Source organism: Nelusetta ayraudi, unplaced genomic scaffold, assembly GCF_046127955.1.
Source record: "Nelusetta ayraudi isolate G7.1 ecotype Tasmania unplaced genomic scaffold, CSIRO-AGI_Nayr_v1 ptg000168l, whole genome shotgun sequence".
Taxonomy (NCBI): Eukaryota; Metazoa; Chordata; class Actinopteri; order Tetraodontiformes; family Monacanthidae; genus Nelusetta; species Nelusetta ayraudi.
This window is the reverse complement of record NW_027466218.1, coordinates 2,080,001-2,105,536: the sequence shown is the minus strand read 5'-3', so window position 1 is coordinate 2,105,536 and position 25,536 is coordinate 2,080,001. Positions and strand designations below refer to the sequence as shown.

Here is a 25,536-nt window from a genome sequence, read left to right as displayed (position 1 = left end):
GTCAAATGAGGCAAATGCAGAGCCTGACAAATGACGTTACTTTACTGGCAGAGAGGCTGAAGTCGATTGCGGAGCATCACACGAGACATCAAATTCAGACCTGCCCCCAATTACTTTTTTAATAGAGCACTACTCACAAACACTGGGGGAAAAAATATTCTTAAGAATTGCACAAGCACAACAAAGAATAATGTAATCTCTGAAAGACTAGTAGTGGCATTGGCATTTAGCTCTGCATACCAGAGTAGTGGTTGCATCATGCCAGGCCTGATGACAGATTTGCAGTTTACGCCCACCTTGATACTTTAATAGGACAATTGACCATGTGACAAGTGGTATTACTACATGACTAACCTACATTGAGGCGAGTGAGAGAAGAACATTTGCTGCAAAGAAAAGAGTAAAATAGCAGTTTACCCCAAACTAATCCAAGCTGTTTAAAATATAAACATATATGTATCGTCAAAAGTTTGGACTCACACATACTTGTGATTTAATTGTTTTTCTTTCATTTTCATGACTATTTACGTTATAAATTGTCACTCAAGGCATCAAAACTATGAATGAACACATGGAATATGTATTAAACAGAAAAGTGTGAAATAACTCTAAAACAAGGTTTATATTTTAGATGATGTAGAATAGCCAACCATCATAAACCATCATTATAAAAAATATATAACCATATTTAGGTATTTAACATTTTTTTTCCTTTTGCCAATTATAATCCACATATCATATCTTATCACACACACACACACACACACACACACATATACATATATACATATATATACACACACACATATAGGAAGCATTGTAATTCAAAAAAAAAAGGAAAACAGTGAAGCTGACAGGCTAGGCAGAAGGGACCAATCCAGTGGCGTCAGTGCGCCGGGCCGCAGCTGTAGTCCCTCCCCGGGCCGGAGCGAGCAGAGGGAGCCGGTGTAGGTACTAAATGCTCCTCAAAGGGACGATGGTGGAGGGCTGACAAAGATGGCGGCGCTCTCCGAGGATGGGAGGTACGGATTAAATTGTGGCCGACAGAGCGCAGACCGAGTCACCGTGCTGCACGTCAAATTGACCGAGACGGCCCTGAAAGCCATAGAGTGCCACCAAAAGTCTACGGTGAGTTGGACATGGAGAAATATACATGTGTATTTTTTTCACTTCGGTTATAAGACTTTAAAAAAAAAAATGACAACGCGAAAGAGTCGCCGGGGGAGGCTGACACAGCTCCCCTCAGCTGGGGGAAGCTTAACTGCCACGCACAGGTAGGCAGCTACGAAGTTAGCCGAGTTGTTGACGGAGAGTGTTCGCTCTTCGCCCCCCGCTATTTTAAAATAAACTGATTGGAAGTGCAAACGTATTGACTTCAGTTTGTAAAAGAGGCTTCGGGCTTTGGTTCCAACTGGCTTTGGTGAGCTGACAAGCCGTATTTGAGCTCTGAGAGCTGTTGGTAAAGTTAGGGACTCTGATTAGCCACCGTTAGCTCCGAAGAGCTACGTTAACATTAATGTGAAGCTTCCCCCTGTGCGCGTCTTGCCAAGTGTGTTTTTCACCCCCTAACATTGACAAACGGACGGGTCTTTTGAACAACCTTATCAGGAAATGTGTATTTTGTTTCCCTGTCGTCGAATACACTTGGTGACGTGACAAATCGTGCTAAGCTAAAAGTTGAACTCAAAAGCCCCGTTGGTTGAACTGCCAGAAGTCAAAGAAAAAAAATAAAAAAATTCGACGTTGTCGTGGCGTTGGGGGGGTTTCGGAGTTGTCGTTGTTGTTTTGTTTTTTTTGCGTTTGGGAAATGTTAAACACTTTCCGGACAAATTAAGCCACATGTAATTTGATAACGAACTTACTCCGTGACGTTTTAAGCTTGACAACGATCCGGTCAGTTTTACCATATGGTTACGAGTTTGAGCAAGTCTGGAAAACGACTCGACAAACCTGGCAAATGTGTGAACGCATATAAACCGATTGATAGCTCTATGGAAGTATAACCTTTAAATGGTAATTGTTGTCGGATTATCCACCCCACTGACTGCAGCAGGGTGTATTTGAGTGACTCAAAATTTTGCTTAGGCTAAAGAGGCAGTGTGAGCTTGTTTGCCTAGTCGCTGAATTCTTTTTCCCCCCCTCCACTCCTCTGCACACCAAGCTGCACTAGTCTGGCAGAAATGCCAAATATTTGTGCAGTAGGATGATACTAGCTTCTTTTTGTTTTGTCTCTGCAACAGCATGTGAACTCATTACACTTCCATCTCAAATTCAATGAATTTTTTAATGCCGTCAAGCCAGCTTGCACTAAATTCCTACGTGTCAAACCCTGGGCTTGACACCTCCAGAAGCTTTTTTAAATCTTATGTGTGCTAACAGGGCACTGCATAACTGTGCAGATTAAATATAACTTGTTAATCTCGCTCGAATGGCGTAATCTCGTTGAGGTGCTACATAGGTGAACTAATCTCGAGAGACCTCGCGCCACGCTGAGTTGTCGCAGCCAAATTTACCTGACTTCAATTGAACAACAACCGCATTACATAACGCCCTGCCTGGGCCTGGGCCTCCTTTCAGAGTGTGATGCACCCTAGCTTAGCGTGGAGCTGTCCAGAGGTCTCTGTGACAGCTTTTTATGGCCCATGCATGCATGCATGCAGTCTGTCCAGTCCGTAAGCGTGTCACATACCCCTCACACCCCTCGTATGTGAAACTTGTGCCCTGTCAGCCCAGCAATAAATAGCTTGTCTTGGAGCATTTGGAAAGGTAGATCTATAACATCGCTGCAAATGAAACATCTAATCCATTCTGACCACTGGCGAACTGAGTCATTGGTCGGGTTGAATGAATTCTTTTGTACCAGGCCCTGCTAGAACCTTATTGGATGCTGTCATGTTGGTCAGTGCGCTGCATTGAGCTACGGCCTGCCATCCCTTTGCTGACTGGGCAGCCGAACGGCTTTTTTTGTTTCTCTCTTGCGCTCAGTAATGTGTGTTGTGGCCCATCGAACTGTGGGAGCCGGCTATCTTTGTCTGCCTATGGGTGATGTGAAATGTGATCAGAAGTGTGTGTGTGTGTGTGTGTGTGTGTGTGTGTGTGTGTGTGTGTGTGTGTGTGTGTGTGTGTGTGTGTGTGTGTGTGTGTGTGTGTGTGTGTGTGTGTAGATAGCAGGGGGGAAGGGAGTCAGTCAGTCAGCCACTTGGAGTCGCCCGGGATCAACTGCTAAATCTTGTTAGGCAGACTTTGTTTTACCGAATAACTTGCATTTTATTGCACGGACTGAAGGGTTGGTTTTTTTTCACTCTCTGGAATGTAGATAAACGGTTAATAAAGTGCCTTTTAACACATGCCAGAACAGTTCAGAAGTTACGATCCGGGCAAACTTGTTCTCGGTTTCTTGTTGTCTCTGCAAGGAAGCAAAGATTCCTGCGCGAGCTGACAATGACAACTCTTAAAAGGAAGATGTGAGATCGAGTGGGCCATCGGAAAGCAAGAATTGGCGTGAACACAGTTTGCAATTTGCTATTTTTCGCCTTGAAATTGGATTGCATCTGCACGAGGAAAAACCTCTGACTTCATATTTGAGGCTCTCGAGGAGCTGTCAAGGCAAAAAAAATGCAAACATGCGCACACAACTGAGGCATTTCTGAAACATGCTCTTCATTGTGACAGTAGCTGGTATTATTTGCCTCTAAGCGACTTAGAAAGAAGACGCAGGTAAGTGCATAATGCTCGCTTTCTGTCTAAATGTAAACACAAGAGACACTGAGTCAAACCTTTTCTGCCAGTGCCTGGTCATTAAGTGTTTGGCTGAACGTTTCTACGTAGTCTAGTCGTCCCCTGCCGCTAGTGCATCATTATCAACAGAGTTTATTCCAACCGGTGGCTATTCAAGTGACATTCCATATGTGTTATGACCAAAATGAAGCAATCCTATTCCTTGGCTATTGTTCAGGCCACCTTGATTCAAATCATGAGTGTTTCATTTGACATGACTTGAGTAAGCCATGATATTTGTGTTGAACCAGGGTGGCATCAGCTTTAAGAGCGGGCAGTGTGCATAATGTGTTCCTTGGAAGTGTGGTATTGAGCAAGAGAAACGAAACGGAAATGGGCTGCCAGTGAATGGCTTCTGACCAGACACAGTGACGTGGACAAGAAGCGGAAGAAGTGCTCGCGCTCTCTAGATGGACACTTGGTTCTAATTAAGGAAGCCTTCTGTTCACCTGCAAACAAGCAATAAAGACGTAAAAAGGAGGCAATTATCCTGCTAATACAGCAGAATTCTTTTAACTGTGATTTTCAGATTTTGTGTATTGGTCATGAACAAAGCTCTCAATTATCAATTTACAATTGGAGAGACTTACAAGATTGCTTTGTTTGTCTTTCTTTGCAGAATGTACCTTCTTCACGGCCATCAATACAGTTCAACGGGCTTCAGGGGGTAAGTGTGTGTCCATCTCCATCCCCCCGACACCCAAAATGATACAGTAATAAATGTCTCTAGGCCTGCCAATGAACTCTCCTCTTCATACTAATTTTAACTAAACAGTTCAGGAAATTGTCTCTTTATGTTGGTAAATAATTTTGCAAGGCTGCTCTACAGGAGTCCAGGATGAAATATTAAGATAAATGTTAATAACCTTCGGAGCATCTGTCGTTGTGATAGACTTGAACCTTATTCATTCACTGTTTAGACTGTATAAACCATAACAATGTCATGTTATATTAGTAATAAAACATGAATTCTTTTTATTTCTCCCCCCTCATAGCGTATTAAAATTCCTAAGAGCGACTCTTCCTCCAACGCCTTCCACAATTTTGATTTTTACCTGTCTAATGTGGGCAAGGACAACCCTCAGGGAAGTTTTGAATGCATCCATCAGTATGTGTCGAGGTAATGGCCACGACTTGACCGAGTTCAACACAATAGTCTTATCAAGATTCGCTGGAAGCAGCTGTTGATCTTTCACTCACTCACTCACTCACTCACTCACTCACTCACTCACTCTCACTCCCTCCCTCTTGCAGCTCAGGGTCCTCCCACCTGGCGTTGTTGTCGACGGTGCAGGACAAGGTCACGGTGTGTGCCACCAACGACTCCTACCAGGTGACGCGGGAGCGCATGACCCAGGCTGCAGAGGACACTCGCGAACGTGGGACCAAAGTCATCAAGCCGGGTGGCCGCTACAGAGGTAGGAAGTCCCCTGGAACGCGACCCGTTGCGATACCAGGTTGGGTATCAAGCACCAGCGCCGCTCGACACGCCTCCCAATCAACCCTGGCATTTTTTTTGTCAGGAAACAAACTAGATTATCACTGATCCCTGTGCGATCTGTTATAACAACTGACTGCGCCGTGGTGCCGTCCTTTCTGGCAGTCTGGCTGTCGAGGGCCAAAGGTTGCGAGTGCAGCCAGCGCTGTTTTATTTACACACAGGCTGCGATACAGTAAATGTCACCGTACAGACACTGAACAGAGCTTGTTTTCTTTTAGGATCGCTTCCAACTAAGTAGGAGTTGTTTTTTTATAGTCAAACAGCTGGGCTAACACATTGAACCATGTTATCTATAATATTCTGTTCTTGTTGAGGTAACGCGCTCATTACATCATGTCAGGTAAGTGAGAGATGTGAGAGGAGAACAATGTTCATCAGACTCTTTATTTCTATGAAGTGTGCAGCTCATTGAGCTGCTGATCATCAAGTTTCAAAGAATTGCAATTGCATAGTGTGCAGAAGATAATCTACAAGCATCACCTCCTGTTTTACATGAATGCAGCCGTCCATGAAGGAAACTACCACATGATTGACGCACATAAGCTTTCAAGCGTGAAGCAGTTATTCAAGTCTCTCTGTGAGAGGAGATCTGAAAGACAATGACAACTGAAATTCGCCCTCATCTGCATACATGACCGTGCACACAAAAAAGAAGAACTCAATAAATAGTCTGTATCCTCTTGAGTCAAGTTTCATCCACAATGCCAACAAGTTGACAACGGCTCCTTTCCTCACCAAAAGAAGTTAAGAGAATTTTTTCTTTGCATAAATCTAAAGTTTCTTATGACAGTAAAAAGAAAAAAGTTACAAAAAAAAAAAAAAACAGTTTTCTGTACCCCAGGGATCCATTTGCATACACCGGCTCAGATAGAAACTGGGAAACAAGAGGAGCTGCAGTGAAAATGGGTGGGATGGACGCCTGTGGCAGCTGGTTTGGTGCAAGCACCCTACTTAAAAATGTAAAAAAGCTTTGGCTTCTAGTTTCACAGGTTGTTAATTTCAGGAAGCTGTCGTCGTCTCTAACATGTATTTTTATTTGTGTCTTCTACCTGTGTGTTTAAAGTGGAGCACAACCAGCCTTGTCATTTTCACACCTTCAAAAAAAAAAAAAGTCCTAATGTTTCGTACACATTTTAAATGTGTGGATCGTTGTTTATACCGTAAGCGAAACACCGCATGCAACATCTTTTCACCGGCACTAATCTGCCCTTGGTCTGTTACACAGTATCTATAAATTGAAACCAATGTAATGTAATGTGGCTAATTGCTGTTCAATAAATATGTGAAAGCGTACAAATGTAAGAAGAAGTGATGTTACTTGCAGAAAGGAAGTAGCCTGTAACATGTCCTCGCTTCAAAAAAAAAAAATCTTTCTTTCTTTCTTTTTTTTTTTTTTTAAAGGAAAGCAAGTCCAAATTCGTAAGCCGGCGCTGTCGGCTCCAGATGTGGTCCCGGAGCGTAAGCGCTCCACACCTATCAACCCAGCCAACACTATTCGCAAGTGCCTTTCCAACAACCCCGTATTCCAACGTCCCTTTCGCGATCGCATCATCCACCTGCTGGCGATGAGGTCCTACAAGAAGCTGGAAGTGCTCGCCCGTTTACAACGCGATGGGATCAACCAGAAGGACCGAAACTCTCTGGGGAGCACCCTGCAGCAGGTACGGTAAACATATGCATATGATTGATCCAAAATGTACACTACGAGTCAAAAGTTTGGACTCACCCTAATTTAATGTCTTTTCTTTCATTCTAATGACTATTTGCCTTGCAGTTTCTCACTCAAGGCATCAAAGCTACATATGAACACACATGGAATTATGAAAGAAAGAATAAAAGTGTAGAATAACTCAAACACGTTTTATATTTCAATTCTTCAAAATAGCCACCTTTCATAAAAATCAGAGTTATTTAACTTATTTAAGTTTTCTTTGCACTGTAATTACATTTATCTCGCTCATATATTTGATGTCTTCAGTGTCTATCTGCAGTGTAGAAAGTTGTAAAGATTAAAAAAAATAATAAAATTGAATGAGAAGGTGTGTCCAAACTCTTGACAGGTAGTGTCGGTCATCATAATTGTTGTAATCGTAAGGCTTTCTCACCGTTGTTAAATGTCTCCTAAATCTAATTTTAATGGTCAAATAACATGACTTAGGCCCACAACTCTGAAGATATGAATCACTGTTCCAAGCCTTTTGTCAATTCGCCTCAGAAGTTAAAAAAGCAGTGTTGTGTCACACAGATGTTAAGCGAGCACAGGAAACGTGATGTTTCTGTACTGAGTTGACATTCTCGCTTTTGTCTGTGCATCTGTGTCTGGACCAGGTGGCCAACCTCAACCCCAAAGACAACTCGTACTCCCTCAAGGACTTCATGTATCGTGATGTCCAGCGGGACTGGCCAGGCTACTCTGAGGATGAGCGGTCCCAGGTGGACAGGACCTTAGCCCGGTACTCACCTTCACATTTTCTTTTTCACTTCATTATGAATGAACGGGAGGGGTGTACTTCCCAAAGTGCTTGTGAACCCAAAACTGAAACTTGCTCACTTCATTGACTAAAAGAATGCAGTTCTATACAAAAACCTTTATTTAAATAACTTTCATATTAACATTCGTCTTCTATCCCTATTTTAACAGCAAATTAGGCCTTTCAACTGAGACTCTTTCTACAAGCAATTCTCCCAAAGACAGTGTACCTTCATCCCCTCAGGTATCTGAAACGCCACTCATAAACAATCCTAGTCATGAATGTAAACCTGGCAGATGTTAAACTAAATGTTGTGGGGTTTTTTTGTATGTTTTTAGAAGCGTCCGCCATGCTTTGACTTCATCGACCCTTTGGCCCCAAAGAAAACCCGCATCTCCCACCTCACCAACCGAGGGCCAGCCGCGTCTTCATCCACCACCACCACCCCCTCCTCGTCCTCCGACCACCGCGAGGAGGAGGGCAGTCCCCGCTCCAAACGCTCGTCCCTCCCCTCCACCCTCCCGTCATCGGGCCCGCCCACCCATCTCCCCATCACGTCCCACCCCCCTGCACCTTCTCACCAGCAGCCCAGCCCGGCCTCCAACTCCAACTCGCCCAGCACCCCGGAGGGTTGCGGCACCCAGGACCTGCCCGTGGACCAGAGCTCCTCCTGCAGAGACCCATCGCCCAGCCCCTTCGCCTCCGACAGGGCCGTGCAGGAGCGCTACCGGCCGCACCTCGCCACCTCCACGCCTGCCGCCTCACCGCGCACGTCCCTCACAGTTACCTCCACTGTCATCACCAGCCCGCCTCTGTCCAGCAGCGCAAGCAAGAAGCCCAAGAAGAAATCCAAGAAGCATAAAGACAAGGATCGGGAGAGGGAAAAAGGGAAGCGGAGGGAACGGGGCAGCGCGAGTCCTCCCAGCGTAGCGGAGCCGACCGAGGAGACCAGCAGAGCCAAAAAGAAGCGCAGTGCCGAGGAGGACAGCGAGGGTAGACACACTATCAGTAAAAATCCTCACAAACACAAAGGTTGGTTTCCATTATTCCTCTGTTGTAGAACAATAGTTGTCTTTAAAAAAAAAAATGTGTTTACAATACTTGATCACCACAGTTTACGTTCCTGTCTGTCCTTCTCCTCAGACTCCTCAGATAAAGAGAAAACTGTTCACTCAGTTGAATTCTCCACTACCATTGAGACACCAGACTATGTAGTGTAAGTAATGCTGATCTACTGTACTTCTTGACTGTGCTCCTTTTTTTAAAGGGCTCATGTGTAGGTCTTAGGTTTTTATCATGTATTTCTGATCATATATATATTTTTTTTTATTTTATTGTATTGGAGCTTCTGTGCATACATTTTTCACATGTATGTACCTAAACGGTGCATCTAAGTGATAATTAAAGTGAATGTGAATCTGAACGAGTCAGACTGTAAGGGATACCTTACAGTATTTCCAAATCCACTTGAAGCTCTCAATATAAAACAAATGCACAATTGCATTTTTGTCGACGCTCTTGGAGTTTCGCACTCACTTTGACTTGTGATCTGCCTTTGCAGGAAGTACATACCTCTGGTGTCCATGGACCAGCGGCAGAACTACAAAGATGACTTCAACGCAGAGTACGACGAATACCGTCTGCTTCACGCCCGCGTGGAAAACATCACGCGCAGGTTCACCCAGTTGGACTCCCAGTGTCGCAAGCTGGTGGCTGGATCCAAAGAACATCAGGTAGTTGTCGACGCCCTTCTCTCTCTTGGTTATATTCTCTCATATTGCACAAATGGTTTATAAAGCCTGGCTTATCCCCGCCTTTGCACATCTGCCCCTGGTTTGTTGTACATAGATCGATTGGATTTTTTTTAATTGTATATCTTGTGACTACTGTATAGTTTATTTTTATTCCTCTATTTTCACTCTTTGTATTGTTTTTTGACTGCTGCAACAGTGTAGTCTCCCAATTTGGGATCAATAAAGTTCAATCCAATCTAATCTAATCTAATCATAATCTAATATCAAGCCACATGAAACTTTTGCTCCTGTTCAACACGTACTGCACCATTCTATTTTTATTATAATTTTTTGCCCATTGTGATGTGACGCTTGGATACATTTTGTGCAGTTGTTCTAAGAAAATACGTCTCTCACGCTTTACAGAAGGTTCAAGAAGAAGTCTTAAAAGAGTACAAAAAGATGAAGCAAGTAAGTAGTTCACTTTATTTTCTTTGCTGGCACTTGCTTAGCTTGATTTTAGTGACAAAATTTTAGCCATTCAGCTGTTAATGCAAAGTTGTATGTTTGGGCGGGACAAAGCAAACATTGTATGAGAGACCTTCGATTCACTTTGTGGGTCTTCATGATGTGTTTATTTGTTTTGTTTATAGAACAGTCCCAACTACCATGAGGAGAAACAGCGCTGCGAGTATTTGCACAACAAGTTGGCCCACATCAAGCGGCTGATAGCAGATTTTGACCAGCGACGGGCGCAGGCCTGGAGCTGAGAGCTCAGCACACAAAATCCACACTAATCAGTATTGAGAGCGGAGTGACGAACCAGGTGGGGGGGGCGTCTGGACCCCCCCCCGGCCCTCAGTTACTGCCTCCAGATCATCTCTGGCTCCCCGACCTCAACTCCACCCCCCAGCCCCCCACCCCCTCTCCATGCTCCTGCCTCATTCCTTCCTCCTTTCCTTCTCTTCAATTCCACTGGCTTTGTTATTGCCTGCAATCATGAAAATCCTACTTGGACTTTGTCCTTCCCACCCTCTTTTTTTTTTTTTTTTTTTTTTTTTTGATTTTTTTGCTTTTATTTCGTTTTTTCCTTAAGCTCCTGTGGAATTTTAAACCACTGGTCTAGTGGAAGGGGCTACCTGCATGTGTGAAGGTTTTTTTGGGGGGGCTGGGGAGGGCTTCAACTCTTCTGACCTTTTGAAGGGCTTTATTATTAAGGCAAAAAAAAAAAAAGAACAAAAAAAGTATTTTTCGAGCGTCACATAAAATATTAAAAATATTTAAGTTTAAAAAAAAAATAGGGAGATTATTTATTTTGGGGCTCGTAGTGCAAAAGAAGAGTCTGAAGATGATATATTGTTAAACTTTTGTTATAAACAATGCAAAAAAAATGTATTTGATCCTTGTGAAGCCATTTGCATGCAAAATCCCACTGTCATGTCAACAGAATCCTGACGTCCCTTCCATCTCATTTCCTCTGGTTTCATCAAAACTGTACTGGATAATCTCACTTCAGCACATCACTGTAGTCGCTGTGTTCGAGGTCGAGGAATTGAGACCGGGTGGGGAATAACCAGCTCATTGTCAACACGACAACAACTGCGTGTGCATGAATTGTAATTTTTGTTAGAATGGCTTCACGAGGCGGGCGAGGTTGACGATGTAAAGATGTACAATCCCCACCCAACAGGGGGCAGCCTGCCCCCTCAAAGTGTTAAATGTTCACTGTGCATTATGGATGCCTTACACTCAGAAATGCCATGTTCACGTCACAGGCTAAACAAAGGAACTACAACTGCCTGGAGACAGGTTGTGTGTGTGTGCGTGCGTGTGAATGCCAGAGCAAGGAAGACGTGTGGTGTCGAGATGGAGTGTTACAAAATCGTACGAGTGTCTGCGTTTGAATGGTTCTGCAGCGTCGGGCTGAGTGAAAGGAGAATGATACTTTATGTGGAGTAAAAAGTAGGAAATATTTAAAAAGAAGAAAAATGAAAAAGAAAAAAAAAGCTGCTATAGTGTTAAAAACCAGCCAGAGCACTCGGGATCAACCTGGCGGGAGAAAACAGTACGTGACCTTCAGAGAGGAAGAGAAAAAAAAAGGTCCCTTTTAATTTCCAGCAGGGTTTGTGTTGTGTCGAACCCGGAGTGGACTGCGCCAATGTCTTTGTCTTACCCCATGGCAAACACTTTTCTGTTCCTGTTTTTAAAAAGAAGCCAAAACCTGTAATCCACCAGAGGACAACGTGTAAAATGAATTAGATTCTCAGTTTGACTTCTGTGGCCGGATACAAGTTTTTTTGTTTGCTTGTTTGTTTGTTTTTTCCCTCAAAAACTGATTTCATTTGATAGAAGGAAGGAAGAAAAAAAGTTTGTGAAAAAGTCTTTATTTCTAGTGGGGGTGTTTACAAAGCTGTGATAGCAAGTTTGCCAAGAATTCATTATTTTTTTTCTGGTTGCTCATCCACCAAGGGGAAAAAAAACAAAACAATTTCTGGTTGTAATGTCCAGAGTCACGTTGGATTCCGAAAAACACAAGCAGAAACTGTCAGCGTGGCAGTGAAAAGGCTGTAACTCTGCAAATGTGTTGGTCAGAAGTCTCGGCTGGCCGGCGGGCCAGCGGCCTCTCGCCATCAGGTGCGCCTGATCAAGTAGAGCTGAGACGTTTACTGACTCATTCTTTATTGGATTTTTCATTTCCACAAATTAAATACTGGCCAGTTGTTTATTAACAATATTTTGTTTATTGGTTTTTTTTTTGTTTTTTTGTTTTTTTTTATGCTGTCATGCCTCAAATAGTCGGCCTCTGCAGCAGACCGCCTTTTTGTTTTTTCTGTCAGAATCCATTTGGCAGAATTACAAAATCTGTTAACAAAAAAAAAATGAATTGAATTCTTGAATGTTTCCCAACAGCGGATACAAAATTAGTTATTCCGACATGTACGGTACGCTTCCTGTACTTGTTGGCGACGGGATCAGGCTGTCATTTTTTTTTTTTCCTCCCCCATTGAGTGAATTTGGAGCATCAGCGTTTGCTTCACTGTGATCCATTGTCTTCTGCAAAGCCTTCCAACACGCTCTATCAAAAATGAGATTAACTTTGATTGGGTTTGATCAACTTGGGGTGGGGCGAGCATTAAGTGACTCATTCTGGTTGGAAATAAAAGAAGCTGTTAAGTCTTAATAATGTGGGAATGGCAAACAAATGCCCTGGCAGATTCTCTCTAAATGATGTCATTTCAATAAAATTCCAACAAGTTCAACATGCAAAGTCTCACTTGTTGTCTTTGTTTTGTTTTGTGTTTTTAACACAATGGTACAGCTGTCTGTCTCTGCAAATCAAGAGTTAAACACTGGTTGTAGGTCAGGACACCAAAGTCTTTGGTTGCAGTTGTAATAAATGCTCACGACACTGCTTGGACTTTAGACAGTCCTTTGCAACTTATTTACATAATACCAAAGATTAGATAGGCTGCAGGGAATGTCATCAACAAACCTGCTCATTGGTCCCAATATTGTTTTGAACTGCAAGAAAATAATTCTGAAGCCACAACCGGAGCTAGAGTACATGTCCTGCCCAGACCCACTGAAAATAAATCTATTTAGATCACCCAGGCTACACGCCACTAGACCTTTTTTTTTTTTTTTTTTTTTAACCTAAAAGCAGTGTCTGCACCTGAATGGACGTCGGTTTGATTCGATTTTGACACCTACTTTACAATATTTTAAAGTGTGTATACATTTTTTGGGACACCCTATACATATGTGTGTGTGTTTACAATGAATGTATGTATACAAAAAAAAAAACAATGGCATCTAGTGACAAAAACCTGCTCTGCAAATGGACATGTAGCTGTGGAAATTAACCCCTTTGTGATGTCACAGAGGGCACCGACACGTCTTCCACGTCAGTGATGTCCAGCCTGGTGTTGGCTCCGCCCTTTGAGACAGACTTGCTTTCTTTTCTTTTTTTTAATACAAATTCAATCAAGTATCAGAAGGACAACCTTTTGGGGGGGGGAAGTTGCCAGAAGGCAAAAAAACAGCGGGTTAAATGAGCCTTTCTATAGATCAAGCACTTCTTTCTTTTTCTTTTTTTTTCCAGATGATTCCTGGACACATTTAAAGGCGAAATTGCCCTGATTGCCCTTCTTCGCTATTCTGTAAGCGGTTCTTTGGGGACTTTTCGACTTTTTTGCCCCTGATAATGACTTGAATGTGACTCTTTGACCAAAGTCATGAAATGTCAACATCAGAGTGTCCGTTTTAATGTGGGACCTTTAAGCTGAGGAGGGAGACGGAGGACAGGTGAGACCAGATTTAGGTGTGTGTGCAATGTACAATTAATGTATGTATACAACAAAACATGTCATTCATAACATCTAGTAACTGAAAGCTGCGCTGCAAGTCTGGCCTAAGTGTGTGTGTGTGTGTGTGTGTGTGTGTGTGTGTGTGTGTGTGTACGGACGGAGACGGTTTATTTTTAGGGGGGGGCGTTAGAGGGCGGGGGGTCACTTGCCCCCCACCCCTTTTGATTTGGTCGCGCACGCCCAAAGGAAGGACGTATCTCTTTAAGAGCGATGGTTGGACGCGCGCCTCCTACGTCATTTCATTTTCCATAATTTAGCGGCCGAACGATCAATTCCCACTTCCTGTTCTTAGTCCAGTCCAGCCGTGGGTGTCTGACCAGTTACTCCGTCTCTCTCCTTCGTCTTTGTTGTCTCGCGGTTGGGGAAAATGGCGCAAGAGTTCGTGCAGGCGCAGATCAAAGGCGACAAGGTGGTTCTGTTCATGAAGCCCACGTGCTCCTACTGCGTCATGGCCAAGAGCGTGTTGTCCAAGTACAAGTTCAAGCCTGGACACTTGGAATACATCGACATCAGCAGCCGCAGCGACATGGGCGGCATTCAGGACTACTTCCTGGCGCTGACGGGAGCGCGCACGGTAAACACGCACACGCTTTTGTCACAGCAGCGGTTAACGGTCAGTGGCGTTAGCAAGAAAGATATTTCTAAGAAATGAATTGGGGATTTGAGAAGAAGAAGAAGAAGAAGAAAAAACCCCACAGGAAACACGGAGTCGTTAACAGCAGCACACTTCCTGCCTACATGTTGAACCAACAGCTCGGTGAAGGCTGTGCACATCAGTATCAGAAGCCTGTAGTGTTGTAGTCAAGACTGCACGAACCGAGCCTAGAGAGTGTCGAGAGCGAGACAGACCAAGACTAACAACAAAATAGAACAAAAGACCAGTATTTCTTTTTTTTTTTTTAGTACAAGTTTGCTTCTGTATAAATGGAACAGCAACATTTCCTTTCAGCAAAGTATCTTTTAATCATGTTCTGTAACATTTTCATGCTTTACCGGATATTTTGAACAATTTTCCCCCCAAAAAAATTAATAATAACCTCGCTTCATTGAAAATGAAAAAAATGAATTAACTGTGAAAAATGTATTGAAAATTATGGCATTGTTTTAGGCAAGCGAGCAATCAAGAGAGGGGCTAAGTGAAAGCTTACACATGTCCCACACAGGCTTCCTTCAACATGCTTCTATGTTAATCAGATGACAAGTGAGACGCACAAGTCAACAATAAGTCAATGTGGTGTCTTCTGATATGAGTTTGAATCGGTTTAAAGAAAATAATTATTTTTTTTCTGACTCAATGGCTGAGTGGGTTAGTTCTGGCCCACTCTGGTCACCAGCCTGTCAGTCGCTTGTGGTGAACTATAAAAAACAAAACAGTGGTGAATCATAGTCCACCACGTAAGTAAAGTGCAGGACAAAAAAAAAAAAAAAGAAAAGTCTAAAGAACACACACAGGATAGCGTGTGCTCCTTCAGCCGCGACTGCGCTTCTAACACTTCCATGTCCTGTTTGTTCCTGCAGGTGCCACGTGTGTTTGTGGGTGACAAGTGCGTCGGAGGCGGCAGCGACGTGGTGGAGCTCCACGAGAGTGGCCAACTGGAGAGCATGCTGCAGTCCATCGGAGCCCTGCAGTGAAACACCGCAAGACCCCCAAGGTACGGCGTCACTCGGGGCGGAAAGCGAACGAGGAAGGTTCTCCTTTGGAAAGACGGAGGAGGAGGTGGTGTGTTGCCCCTCGGAGGACTCGGAGCGAGGGAATAATTGCATTAATTAGTAGGAGCAAACTTCAATTAGTGTAGAAAGTGCAAAGTAAGACGATGCCTGTGGCGGTGCTCAGAGGGAGCACTTCGCTCGTTCAGCAGGTTAACCTCAATACAAAAAGGTCGGTGAGAATAATAAAAAAAGAAATTAGCCAAGAATTGGCAAATTACACCAGACGCGTCAGCAGTAATTGCCCAACCATTTGAGCAAAATATGTTATTTTTAAATTCATATATCTGAAGAAAATAAGTAAATGTAACACGTTGTTCTTGACAGCGTGTTGTGAGTGTTTGCCATTCAATTAAGAACAGCGCTGCCGAAATAAGCTGAGGGACGCCTCTTAAACATCAGCAACTTGTCGTTGACCTCAAATCGGTCGCTTTGCAAACCTGCATCAGCAACCATTACAATGCCACTGTGCAGCTCTGAGATCAGCTTCTACTTTATAAAAAACAGTTTCTACACCTTAAGACAGAAGCCACGGCAGTAACTGCTGTGAAAGTGGCAGCTCTTCAAAGTTACGTTTCAAACCCTTTCAATAATCGGACAGATGCAAATCGGGCCGATTTGTGCGAGTCAGGTTAAAGTCTCGGCACTGATACAAACTGTAATGTGAACAGTGTTGGGCTGTGATTAGAACCTTTTCTTGATTTATGCCACAGTGATACCAAACCAATCCTTGTTTGCATTTCTCATCAGTTCAGTCATGGGTGAGGCACACGACCAGCTACCTGAAATATGTCGCACTGAACAATGCAGAAGTGATCCAGACGGCGCCACACTCTTTCTAAAAGAAGTCTTTTATTTAAAGTCACATGTCCAGGTTTTATCTACAGTCTGTACATCACCTTCTGCTCACACGTATCTCCACACATTGTTTTACAGTCCAGTTTTTCATCTGTTATTTCCGCGACGAGGAAATTTTGATTAATGGCAGCGCATGTACGTGCGCACGTGTGCGTGTGTGAGAGAGAGAGTAAGAGAGAGAGAGAGAGAGAGAGAACGCACACCTGGATTGGTGAGGTGCAGTGGATTTAATAAACCAGCCAAAGTCACAGAGAATCTCGCCTTCTTGCGCTGCCTCTCGCAGCCTTTTTCACTAAAACTACGAGGCTACAGATACACTTAGCGCTACATGCTATTCACCGCTAATCCACAGAGAGAGAAACTAGCTGCGAAATGTCCCTAATCTAATTGTATTCTGTTGGAGATTAATGTGACAGATTGGGTTGTTTCATCTCACTGTACCCCAGTGTTTTGTTTTTTTTTGTTGATAACTCTTGATTATTGATATTTTTTTATAGCGATAACTCTGCACCATTTAATTAAATACCAGTGAAGCAGTAGACTGTAAAATAGTGTGACCCCCAGTGGTCTCGTCAGAACATAATCATGTCTCAAAATATAGTTTACAAAAATAATTGCAGCACCAATAAATCATAATATTGTTAGGATTTCAAAACCCAAACCCAAAGAAGATCATAGAATGAGAAACAAAATAAATATCCTGTATCACCCAAAGGCATTGTGGTTTCCACTCACCAGTTTATTAGTGCCGTCACCGCTTGTTTAACACAGTTCTTTTAGTTCTTCTATTTTTTAAGGTTTGCTTCTTGATATCCTTCATTTTATTATGATAAAATCTCATCCTGTCAACTTAAAAATCCCACATTAGTCCCAGTTTCAGATTTCAAGTTCCTTCTTTATAATTGTATTTTTCCTCCTGGAATCTGGTTCGGGCAGCCTATCATGATTTAGCATTAAACAAGTTCGCTGGATCTCCAGAAAGACCTCATGCTTAGTCCTCTGTTTACAGCCTCAGGCAAACTGGGTGGGTTTTGAGCTTCACTTGACGCTTTATTGAAACATCCAAAACGTTTAGAAGGAGACAAAAGTATGTCAGTCTTGGAGTTGCCACTTCTTATCATTGCCCTTTGTGACATCACAAAAGGACTATTTCCAGAAAATGTTTATTTCTGCATGCCCTTTGTAAAAAGTAGAGCAGGTAAAATAACTCAGGAATAGACTTTTTAAAATTTCTGAGGTCATTTCCAGGGCTGTATCATCAGATTGTGGGAAAACATCGTTGAAGTGAATTCTGCATAATATGAGATCTTTGAACAAGGCTTCTGTTGCGGGCTATGTGCTTCACCCTCAGGAACATACGAAAAATAGGTTAACGTAGCTTCAGGCTGCAGTTAGCCGCGCGTTGAGACTCAATTTTCCACTTCCTGTTGCTTCTCAACAGTGCTTCCTTCAATCAATTTGCTATTTTTACGACCCAAAACCAAAACTGTGACACTGCACCAGCAGCACGTTTGCTACAACAGGCTCCGGCCTTTTGGTGTGACGGACGAAAACAAAACGCTTTTATGTGTTATTGCTAAAAGATACAGAACGTTTCACCGTTATTTTCACATCAGTCTTCAAAAGAAAATGGTGTGAAAGTTGAGCTCTCTGGCTTTTTTTTTTTTTTTTTTTTTTTTTTTTAAAGCATCGGTTTGGACCTTGTCCACATGTATACCATATTTTTTTTGATTATTATTATTATTTTCTCCATTTAAAACAAACCAAAAATACAGTGCACAAGCCTCAGTAATTCACGATAATCTCACCCGCAACCAAACACATGGAGGCTGTCCGGTGATGTTATGCTCATCCCTAACCAAGAGGTGGCGGTCTAACCTCTGAGCATGAGGACATATCGGCCAATCAGAGGCCTGAAGAAAAACAGAATCTGACATGTTACTGAAAACGGCTTCAGAAGACTTTCAATGATGCTGCAGCACGTGGTGGAATTGCCTCTGAAATAAAACACTGGAATATAAAGTGCAAGAAACTGCCGTCTGACACGCCTCGTCCACAGTATGTTGCAAAGTTGGACGCATGTCACAAGTATTCATTTAACCTTCAAATTATCTGCTGTTTCCTTTGGAGATAAAATCACGTTCAAACTGGGAATAATGTCGTAATGAACAGACAACATCAGACAAAAAGCAACAAGTCAAAAACTCCAGGTTGACTTTGGATGAAAGGACAAAATGCACCGAAAATAACTTTGGGGTTGTAAAAAAAAACACCAACGTAAATGTGAACAAGGCCCTGATGCAGATTTGCTGAACTGAGACTTCTGACTTCAATCCATGTTCAGTTCTATTTCTTGTTTTGGGGGCGGAAAAAAGAAGAAGTCATCAATCGGGACATGATGAAAGTTGAGGGCTCTGAAGTTATTCCACCCCCACCTCCCAAAAAAGGATTTCTTCAAATTAGATCCAACGGGACCAGAAGCATCGTCCGGTCGAGTCTCCAAGTGACGAGGGAAACCGCGGGAACAACCCGGCTCCGGGCGCGCTGCTCTGATCCGCAGATCTATAACCATCCAACATCTCCTCCTCTAAATGGAGCCATTTTGTGCCGCTGTTCATCCCGCAGATCCGTCTTTGCATGAGCCAATAGAAATCTAATCTCCTCCCAGAGAGCCGCTGGCGGGTGGCCGGCCGACTCGTGTTTTTAAATTGAATCGAGGTTTTAAGGAATTGGTCTTTCACGCCGACAATTCCCAGTCAGTCCTCCAGGGGGTGGGAGAGCGAGAAGAGGAGGAGGTGGGGAGAGCAGGAGGGGGCGGGGTCACAGCGTCTGGCACGTCAATCGCTCCCGCAGCTAACTGGTCCGACAACCTTCTTGTCTTTGTCGCGTCTGCCGCTCGCTCGGCGTCGGCCCTTCATCCGGCAGGGATGAACGGAAAACGCGAGCTGTCCTCACGTCCTCCCTGTCGTCCCGCACAGGTCCGCCGCGGCGTCCAGCTGGGCGGGGGGGGTCACATGACCGTGCAGCGGGACTTGCGGAGTTTGCGCCGCCGCTGCTGGTACTCGCTCAGCTCCTGCAGGTAGCCTCTGGACGGCCAGCGCAGCCTCTCCACCTGCTCCCGCTCGTCATCTGAACACACACACACACACACACACACACACACACACACACACACACACACACACACACACACACAGTACCACAACTGTAATCTACTGGAATGCTTGTCTGATTTGAAGAAAATCAATCACACATATAGCCACAGTTGTAATCAACAAAAATGTTTGTCTGATTTAAAACAAAACAAAAAACCCAAACTGAACAAAATCCGCTCATCAAGGCAAAGATTCACTGTGCTTGGAGGATCCAGACTCCTGGATTGCGGCCACGAGTGCCGCCAACGAGGCTGAGCGACGCGACGACGCCCTAGATGGAAGCTCGACGGTGGCACTCAGTGGGCCACGCAGTTAGCCGTCCAATTGTCTGAAATTATTATTTTTTTTGTGTGTGTGTTTTCCCGTGTGTTTGTGACAACAAATAAATAAACGTGCTGCTCTCGCTTCTGAAATGCCTCCCTGTGGTCATTGATCGACGCTACGTTCAGCCGTCGGGCAGCAGAGTCTCTCCACAGTCAACAGAAGCGGCCTTGTTGTATTTCCCACCGCCTTCAGGAAATGCACGCCACTCATGTTTTCTCTGACTGGGGTCGCGGTGGTTGCGCAATCGTTTGATTTCACTTTGGCTCTCCGGCCGCTCGCCTAATAGACTTGTCACGCATGTGCGTGCACGGCCGTTTGACATTCTCCGCTTTGTGTGTGAGGCCGCATGTCATGTGACCTGTACGTTCCGCTTGCGAGCAGGAGCCTTGATGAAATCAAGTGCACAGTGCGCGTATTCAAATCGCACTGATTCATACGTTACGTTGTGACGTCAAAGTTAGCGGACCCACTAATTGGATAATGAGCTCTTTTTTTTCCATTTGTTTATGCTCCATTTATCACAATGAAATGACCCAATATAAAAATGTGTAAAATTTAAAATCAGCAATCATGTTGTGTGAATACACATCACAATCCAGAGAAACATTTGTTCTTAAAGCAGACAAATTGCTACGCTAATAAATATATTAAACTCTGTTTCAGCTTAAATGATAAGCGGTCACCTCTGTTACACCTCTTGTGTTTATGAACACCTGCAGCCTGCAGGTGGCACGAGTCAAATCTAATGCGGCCTGCGCGCATTTGGCCAACAGCCAGTTTGTAAAAAATGAAATTACGTCGCTATTATGAAGCAAAGCGACTGACCCGAGAGCTCCAGGAAATCGGGTTTGTGGCTGAAGATCAGGTAGTTGTTGGCAATGAAGTGGAGGAGCCAGACGTACAGCTGCTCTGCGTTATGGCACTGGAAGTAAATAACAGGAAACGTGTTTTAGGCAGAAAAAAAAACAAAACTTTTCACTAGAAAGAAAAGGCAAGCGTGCTCTGACCTTCGCTCGGCGGAGGAGCCGGATCACGCTGATGCCCGTGGACGCCAGCTCTCTACTGGGCATGCTCTGAAGGTAGGCGCACACGCACACCTCGCACAGGTGCTGCAGACGCTTCACCTGGTACATCTCGGCGCACACCAGCACGGCCATGGCCTGCAGCACGCTGGCTGGAAAAGGGAAAGAGTGAAAGGAAATCCGTCAGTAACCAACCGACGCGTCACGGCGGGCGTTTTGAGCCCGCAAGAAATCCCAGAGGCATTAAATCATGCCAAAAAGTGGCTCCGTCTTATGATTAGTGGCCCAGATATGCAACTGGAACAGAGCCACGTGAGAATTTGTGAAGGGAAACGCACACAATCGCAGGTCTCTCACAACTGCAACCGCCTGTTAAAGCTGCTTCAGCAATATGAAATAAATGAATCAAATGGCTTTTTGCAGCGATACTGCTGCCGGCTGCAAGTTAAACTATCTGGGTCCCTCTTGCTTGTATGCCTTTTACCATTTTATCTGTGACTTGCTTGATTTTGTCAAGCAGCTGTTTTGACGTGATAAAAAGAAAAACACAAACAGTCGTGAGATTTCGCAGCTAAAAGGAAGAGACGCTGCTGTGCAACTCAAATATCGCATGCAAAAAAGAAAAACGTTCATTTACCGGAGGAAAACTTCTGAAACAAACAAAAAAAAAAAGCATAACCGAAATCTGTCTGGTGATACAAACAGCAATAACACTGATATACCCGCAATACAAACGTTTGTTGTAACTTTAGTATTTTTGCATAGAAAAACATAAAGAAAAGCAACTATAAAAGACACTTGACTGTAAAGAGTATTTTCCTGCATCTTAAAAATGTACATTCGATTGTTAACTGTCTGCCTTTCCTATTAATGTTGCTAGGCAGATTTCAGCTCTGATATTTCGCTCATCCATCTTGCCAACCTGCAGTGCCAACACCAACTAGATGGAATCTGGCTTACTGCTGCAGCTAAAGAGATTAGCACAGACGGCACAGCAGTGGCAGTTTCATCAGAATCTGGGATCTGGAGTGAGAATTTAGCAGGAAAAGGCAAAGAAAAAAACATCACTGAAGGCTTTTCCTCCGTGGACAACTCATTTTCGATTTTGCTTCTGACCGAAACCTGCAAGAGTCACTTTGTCACTCGCGCCTTCAGGAAGCCCTGAGGCCCAGCGAGCTGGATTAGCCGTCAGTGACGTATCTGATCAGTCTGCAGACGTGGGGAAGACGCTTTGTATGCTTTCATATTCCTTCATAATACTTACATTTAGATTTAGTATTTCCATTTTCCATTTATCATTAATCAGATTGAACATTTGTAACATTTAAATGGAACATATTATATATATTTGTGTTTTAAATGTGAGGGAAATTGTGAGAAAATGTGAGAAAAGTGCAATAAATGTGCAAATTATGTCAGATGTGCTGTTGAACTTTTACATTTGGCACTCCAGACCTATCAGCTCTTCACCTGGTGGATACCTGGAATAGAAGTAAATAGGAAACTCTCCTTTGGTACCAGGTTTCCCCCCTATTGATTTCTTGCAAATCGTCGTCACACACCAGCTAAACAGATGGAGGTCATCGGTCTAGCACAAGTAAATATGTGGAAAATAAAGAACCCACCACGTCTCCGCCCCTGTTGCTCTTTTCAGCCTGTCGGATCGCAAACGCACACACGTGCGCGTGCTCGACGCGCACTCAAATGCCAAACATGTCACTTCATCAAGTCCTCCAGACGTGACGGGCAGGTCTGTTCAAAAACGTGACGGCAAAATGTCAAATGGAGTGACTCATTGATGTGTTTAGTTGTCCTCGACATCCTTCACGCCCTCCATTCATCAACAGGAGGCTACACCGAGCCGCAGCACCATGCAGGACCCCACAGGCTCTGCCTCACTGCCGTCTGAGCACAGAAAGGAGCGTCGACGGCATTATTCCATCGTCATGCATTATGCATGATATGCAGGATTTATCTGAATGAAGCGCTCGATGAGCCGCCGCCACTGTTGCTGCTGCTGCTGCTGCTGCTGCTGCTGAGTTACCTTGAGTTCACCTTGACTGCTGAGCTCTTACGTAACGATGCAGCGAGCTGCAGCCTCTGGAGCACGTCGGTAGTGTTCACATCGATACAGTGATACAACCTGGAGCTGCATCTGTGCAAGCAGCTTGCCAAACCCTCCCCAGCCCCACTACCCCCCTCGAAGCTGAGCAGAATCTTAAGTCTTGTTGAGGATTTTTTTTCACTTTTTAATTTCTGTCACTGAAACGTCTCAGCGACAGATAATGAGGGGATCGGCGGCTCTCAGTGAGTGCTCATCCGGAGCTGATTATTCTCGGCTCCCTTCCTGATGTCAATTTAGCGGCGTCCTTATGTAACAACAACTTTGTAGGGAAAAAAAAACACGCCAGCTAATATTGTGATTAACGGCGAAGCCTTAACTGAGTTTGGTGGCGTTATCAGTTAATTAGAGAGCGAAAGGCCCTCTGCTCTGCCTCTGTAATCAGGCGGACTGGACGACTTGATCTTAGAGGAAATGGAATGTTGCACATAGCAAAATAAACTTCTCGACTGAGGCTGCAATAAGTCATCCTTACCTCTAGGTGGCAGAAAGAAAAATAAAACCTGTGACCTCTTGGCTGCTTCCTGTGACCAAACACCTGATGCATCCAGAGACATTGCTGTTGTTGTCTGGAGAGGCACTCCACAATATGTTTGAACAGAGGGAGGCTCTTGAGAGGTGATTGGACGAACCTTCTGGCCATCACATTCATAGTTGGTCAGTCAGATTTCATCGTCACGGTCAGTTCAGGGAATCGGTTACAGCGCCATGACCTCCTGCTGGCGTGAGGGCTGCACTTGGTGCTACTTTTAGTTCCAGCAATAGACAGACACAGACATACTTTTTTTGATTCTATTTCAAGCGTTTCAAGAATGATACATGAATAAATAGATGGATAGACCCTTTACTGTCCCATTTCAGTGAGGTTTGACTTGGATTCTCAAAAAACATGCCCATCCAGGCAAAGAAACCACTAAAGAAACACACTGTATTTGATACAATAAACACAATGATAGATAAAAGGAGAGTGCACAGCAAAGTGCACCGCCCTGGAGACATTGAGTCAAAGGAGTCTGCAACACAGAACACCCTCTGTGACCTTCCCTTATTTTAAGCCTCTGTGTAAACCGCCGGCTCACTCGGGCACAAATGAATTCTTAAAGCGGTTCAGTTTGCAGGGCTGAGCTCAGTGTCTCCAGTCTGGTGGTAATAGTTCGTACCACCGCCAGTGTGGGATGTGGGAAGGATGTCTCAGGATTCTCTACGGCTGCTGCTCACTGGTCAGGCGGAGGCAGAAGACTGTGGTCATCTTTTAGCCCTGCTGTTTTCTTCACAGTCCAAGTTAAACACAATGGGTCTTTGCAATTACAAGCAGAAAATCTGAGCATCTGGACAGCTGAAGAATCCTGCACAGGGTTTTAAACGACTGTCACAGAAAGAAAGACCTGTGTTTGATTCCCAGGTGGGGAGGCCTGTGGGTCTGCGCGTGTTCTCCCTGCAGCCATGAGGGCATTACTACCAGGGGCCGCTACACTTTCTCCCACAAACTTCAAAAATACCACAAGCTAAACTCCTGTCAGTGCCGCTGACGAGAAAGAAAACCGCTGAGAGAACTCGACCTGCTGCCTGACTGCACACTGCTGGCTGGTTCAGAGCACAGAGCAAATATAACTCCATGAAAATAAAGCACATTCATTCAAGTCATTTAGGCACTCCTTTAAACTGACTTCACTTTTGTCAGCAGTGTTTTCCAACAGCAGTGTATATCTTATTTAGAGAGTAACCTACTTTCCAGATGGTAGCAACACTATCTGCAGTGACATTTAGCCAAAACGCGCAATCAAAACAGTGTTCTGCATGATTAATTGCATTTGCATGCTTGCACAAATAATACGATGTGTTTATATATACATATTTATATATGTATATGTTTATATATGCATACATGTATGTGTATGTACGTGTGTGTATGTATCTATAAATATATATACATATATACATATATATAGCAAATTATATTATTTGCATGCAAATGCATAATGAAACCTTTGAAGATGCCAGTGTATGTGTACTTGTATGTGTGTGAATGGAAATTTCACAATGTGGTTGCCTGTGTGTGACTAGTGTGTACAGCAGGGGGCCTCCAGACACATCCTTGTCAATGCAGCTTCTCACAGCTACAAGTTTGCACTAAATGTCTTCCTGAATTTATGATGAGCGGACAAAGCATTAAAGACACACATCCACAGTGACACAGTGAGTCACGGGCCATTGTCGGCCGCTAATTACTGCCCCGGAACGCAGCGCATGCAAAGCGACAGACAGATGACGGCGCGGAAAACAGCGAGCCGGCTTTGGTTTTTTGCCATAGCCGAATCAAATTGAATTTTTAACACTCGCCTCCGCGGGTCGAACGCCTCCCGAGACTGACGCTGGCACAGATGCTCGGTGCCACTTGTCATCGGCCCTCGTGTTTTACGGGCCAGGTGGGAAACACCAGCAAGAGCTCAGCTCGCAAGCGCTCCTCCAGTTTGTTCCAAGAGGATTTTTGCATTTTCC

At 44.1% G+C, this 25,536-nt stretch overlaps 3 protein-coding genes across 8 annotated transcripts in view; 2 read left to right on the top strand and 1 right to left on the bottom strand.

Moving 5' to 3' along the window:
* The first annotated feature begins 802 nt into the window (after nt 1-802).
* Nucleotides 803-12,750, top strand: ell2 (elongation factor for RNA polymerase II 2). Its single transcript, XM_076014188.1, has 12 exons — nt 803-1,128; nt 4,397-4,444; nt 4,773-4,897; nt 5,032-5,195; nt 6,680-6,939; nt 7,607-7,731; nt 7,920-7,992; nt 8,088-8,781; nt 8,893-8,965; nt 9,311-9,482; nt 9,909-9,953; nt 10,136-12,750. Exons 1-12 carry the CDS (start codon nt 997-999, stop codon nt 10,250-10,252), a joined length of 2,028 nt encoding a protein of 675 aa, XP_075870303.1. The 5' UTR covers nt 803-996; the 3' UTR covers nt 10,253-12,750.
* Nucleotides 12,751-14,089: 1,339 nt separating this feature from the next.
* Nucleotides 14,090-25,536, top strand: part of glrx (glutaredoxin (thioltransferase)) — a 31,556-nt gene continuing 20,109 nt past the window's right edge. For 2 of the 4 annotated variants that reach the window (XR_012925435.1, XR_012925434.1), the window contains exons 1-2: nt 14,090-14,423; nt 15,368-15,501. Coding sequence is in view for 2 of the 4 variants with exons in the window: in XM_076014339.1 (XP_075870454.1) it covers nt 14,217-14,423; nt 15,368-15,481 (321 nt within the window). In the remaining 2 variants the exon portion in view is untranslated. Of the gene's footprint in view, nt 14,424-15,367; nt 15,502-16,306; nt 17,133-19,392; nt 19,532-25,536 lie in introns of those variants that run through there. The other 2 variants (XM_076014339.1, XM_076014338.1) reach the window with 2 other exon arrangements.
* The window catches only part of rhobtb3 (Rho related BTB domain containing 3), a 24,323-nt gene continuing 18,191 nt past the window's right edge, over nt 19,405-25,536 (bottom strand). The window contains exons 11-13 of one of the 3 annotated variants that reach the window (XM_076014312.1): nt 20,901-21,067; nt 20,719-20,815; nt 19,405-19,543 (exon numbers count right to left, since the gene is read on the bottom strand). In XM_076014312.1, coding sequence (XP_075870427.1) covers nt 19,425-19,543; nt 20,719-20,815; nt 20,901-21,067 — 383 coding nt within the window. In that variant the 3' untranslated portion in view covers nt 19,405-19,424. Of the gene's footprint in view, nt 19,544-19,585; nt 20,382-20,718; nt 20,816-20,900; nt 21,068-25,536 lie in introns of those variants that run through there. The other 2 variants (XR_012925432.1, XR_012925433.1) reach the window with 2 other exon arrangements.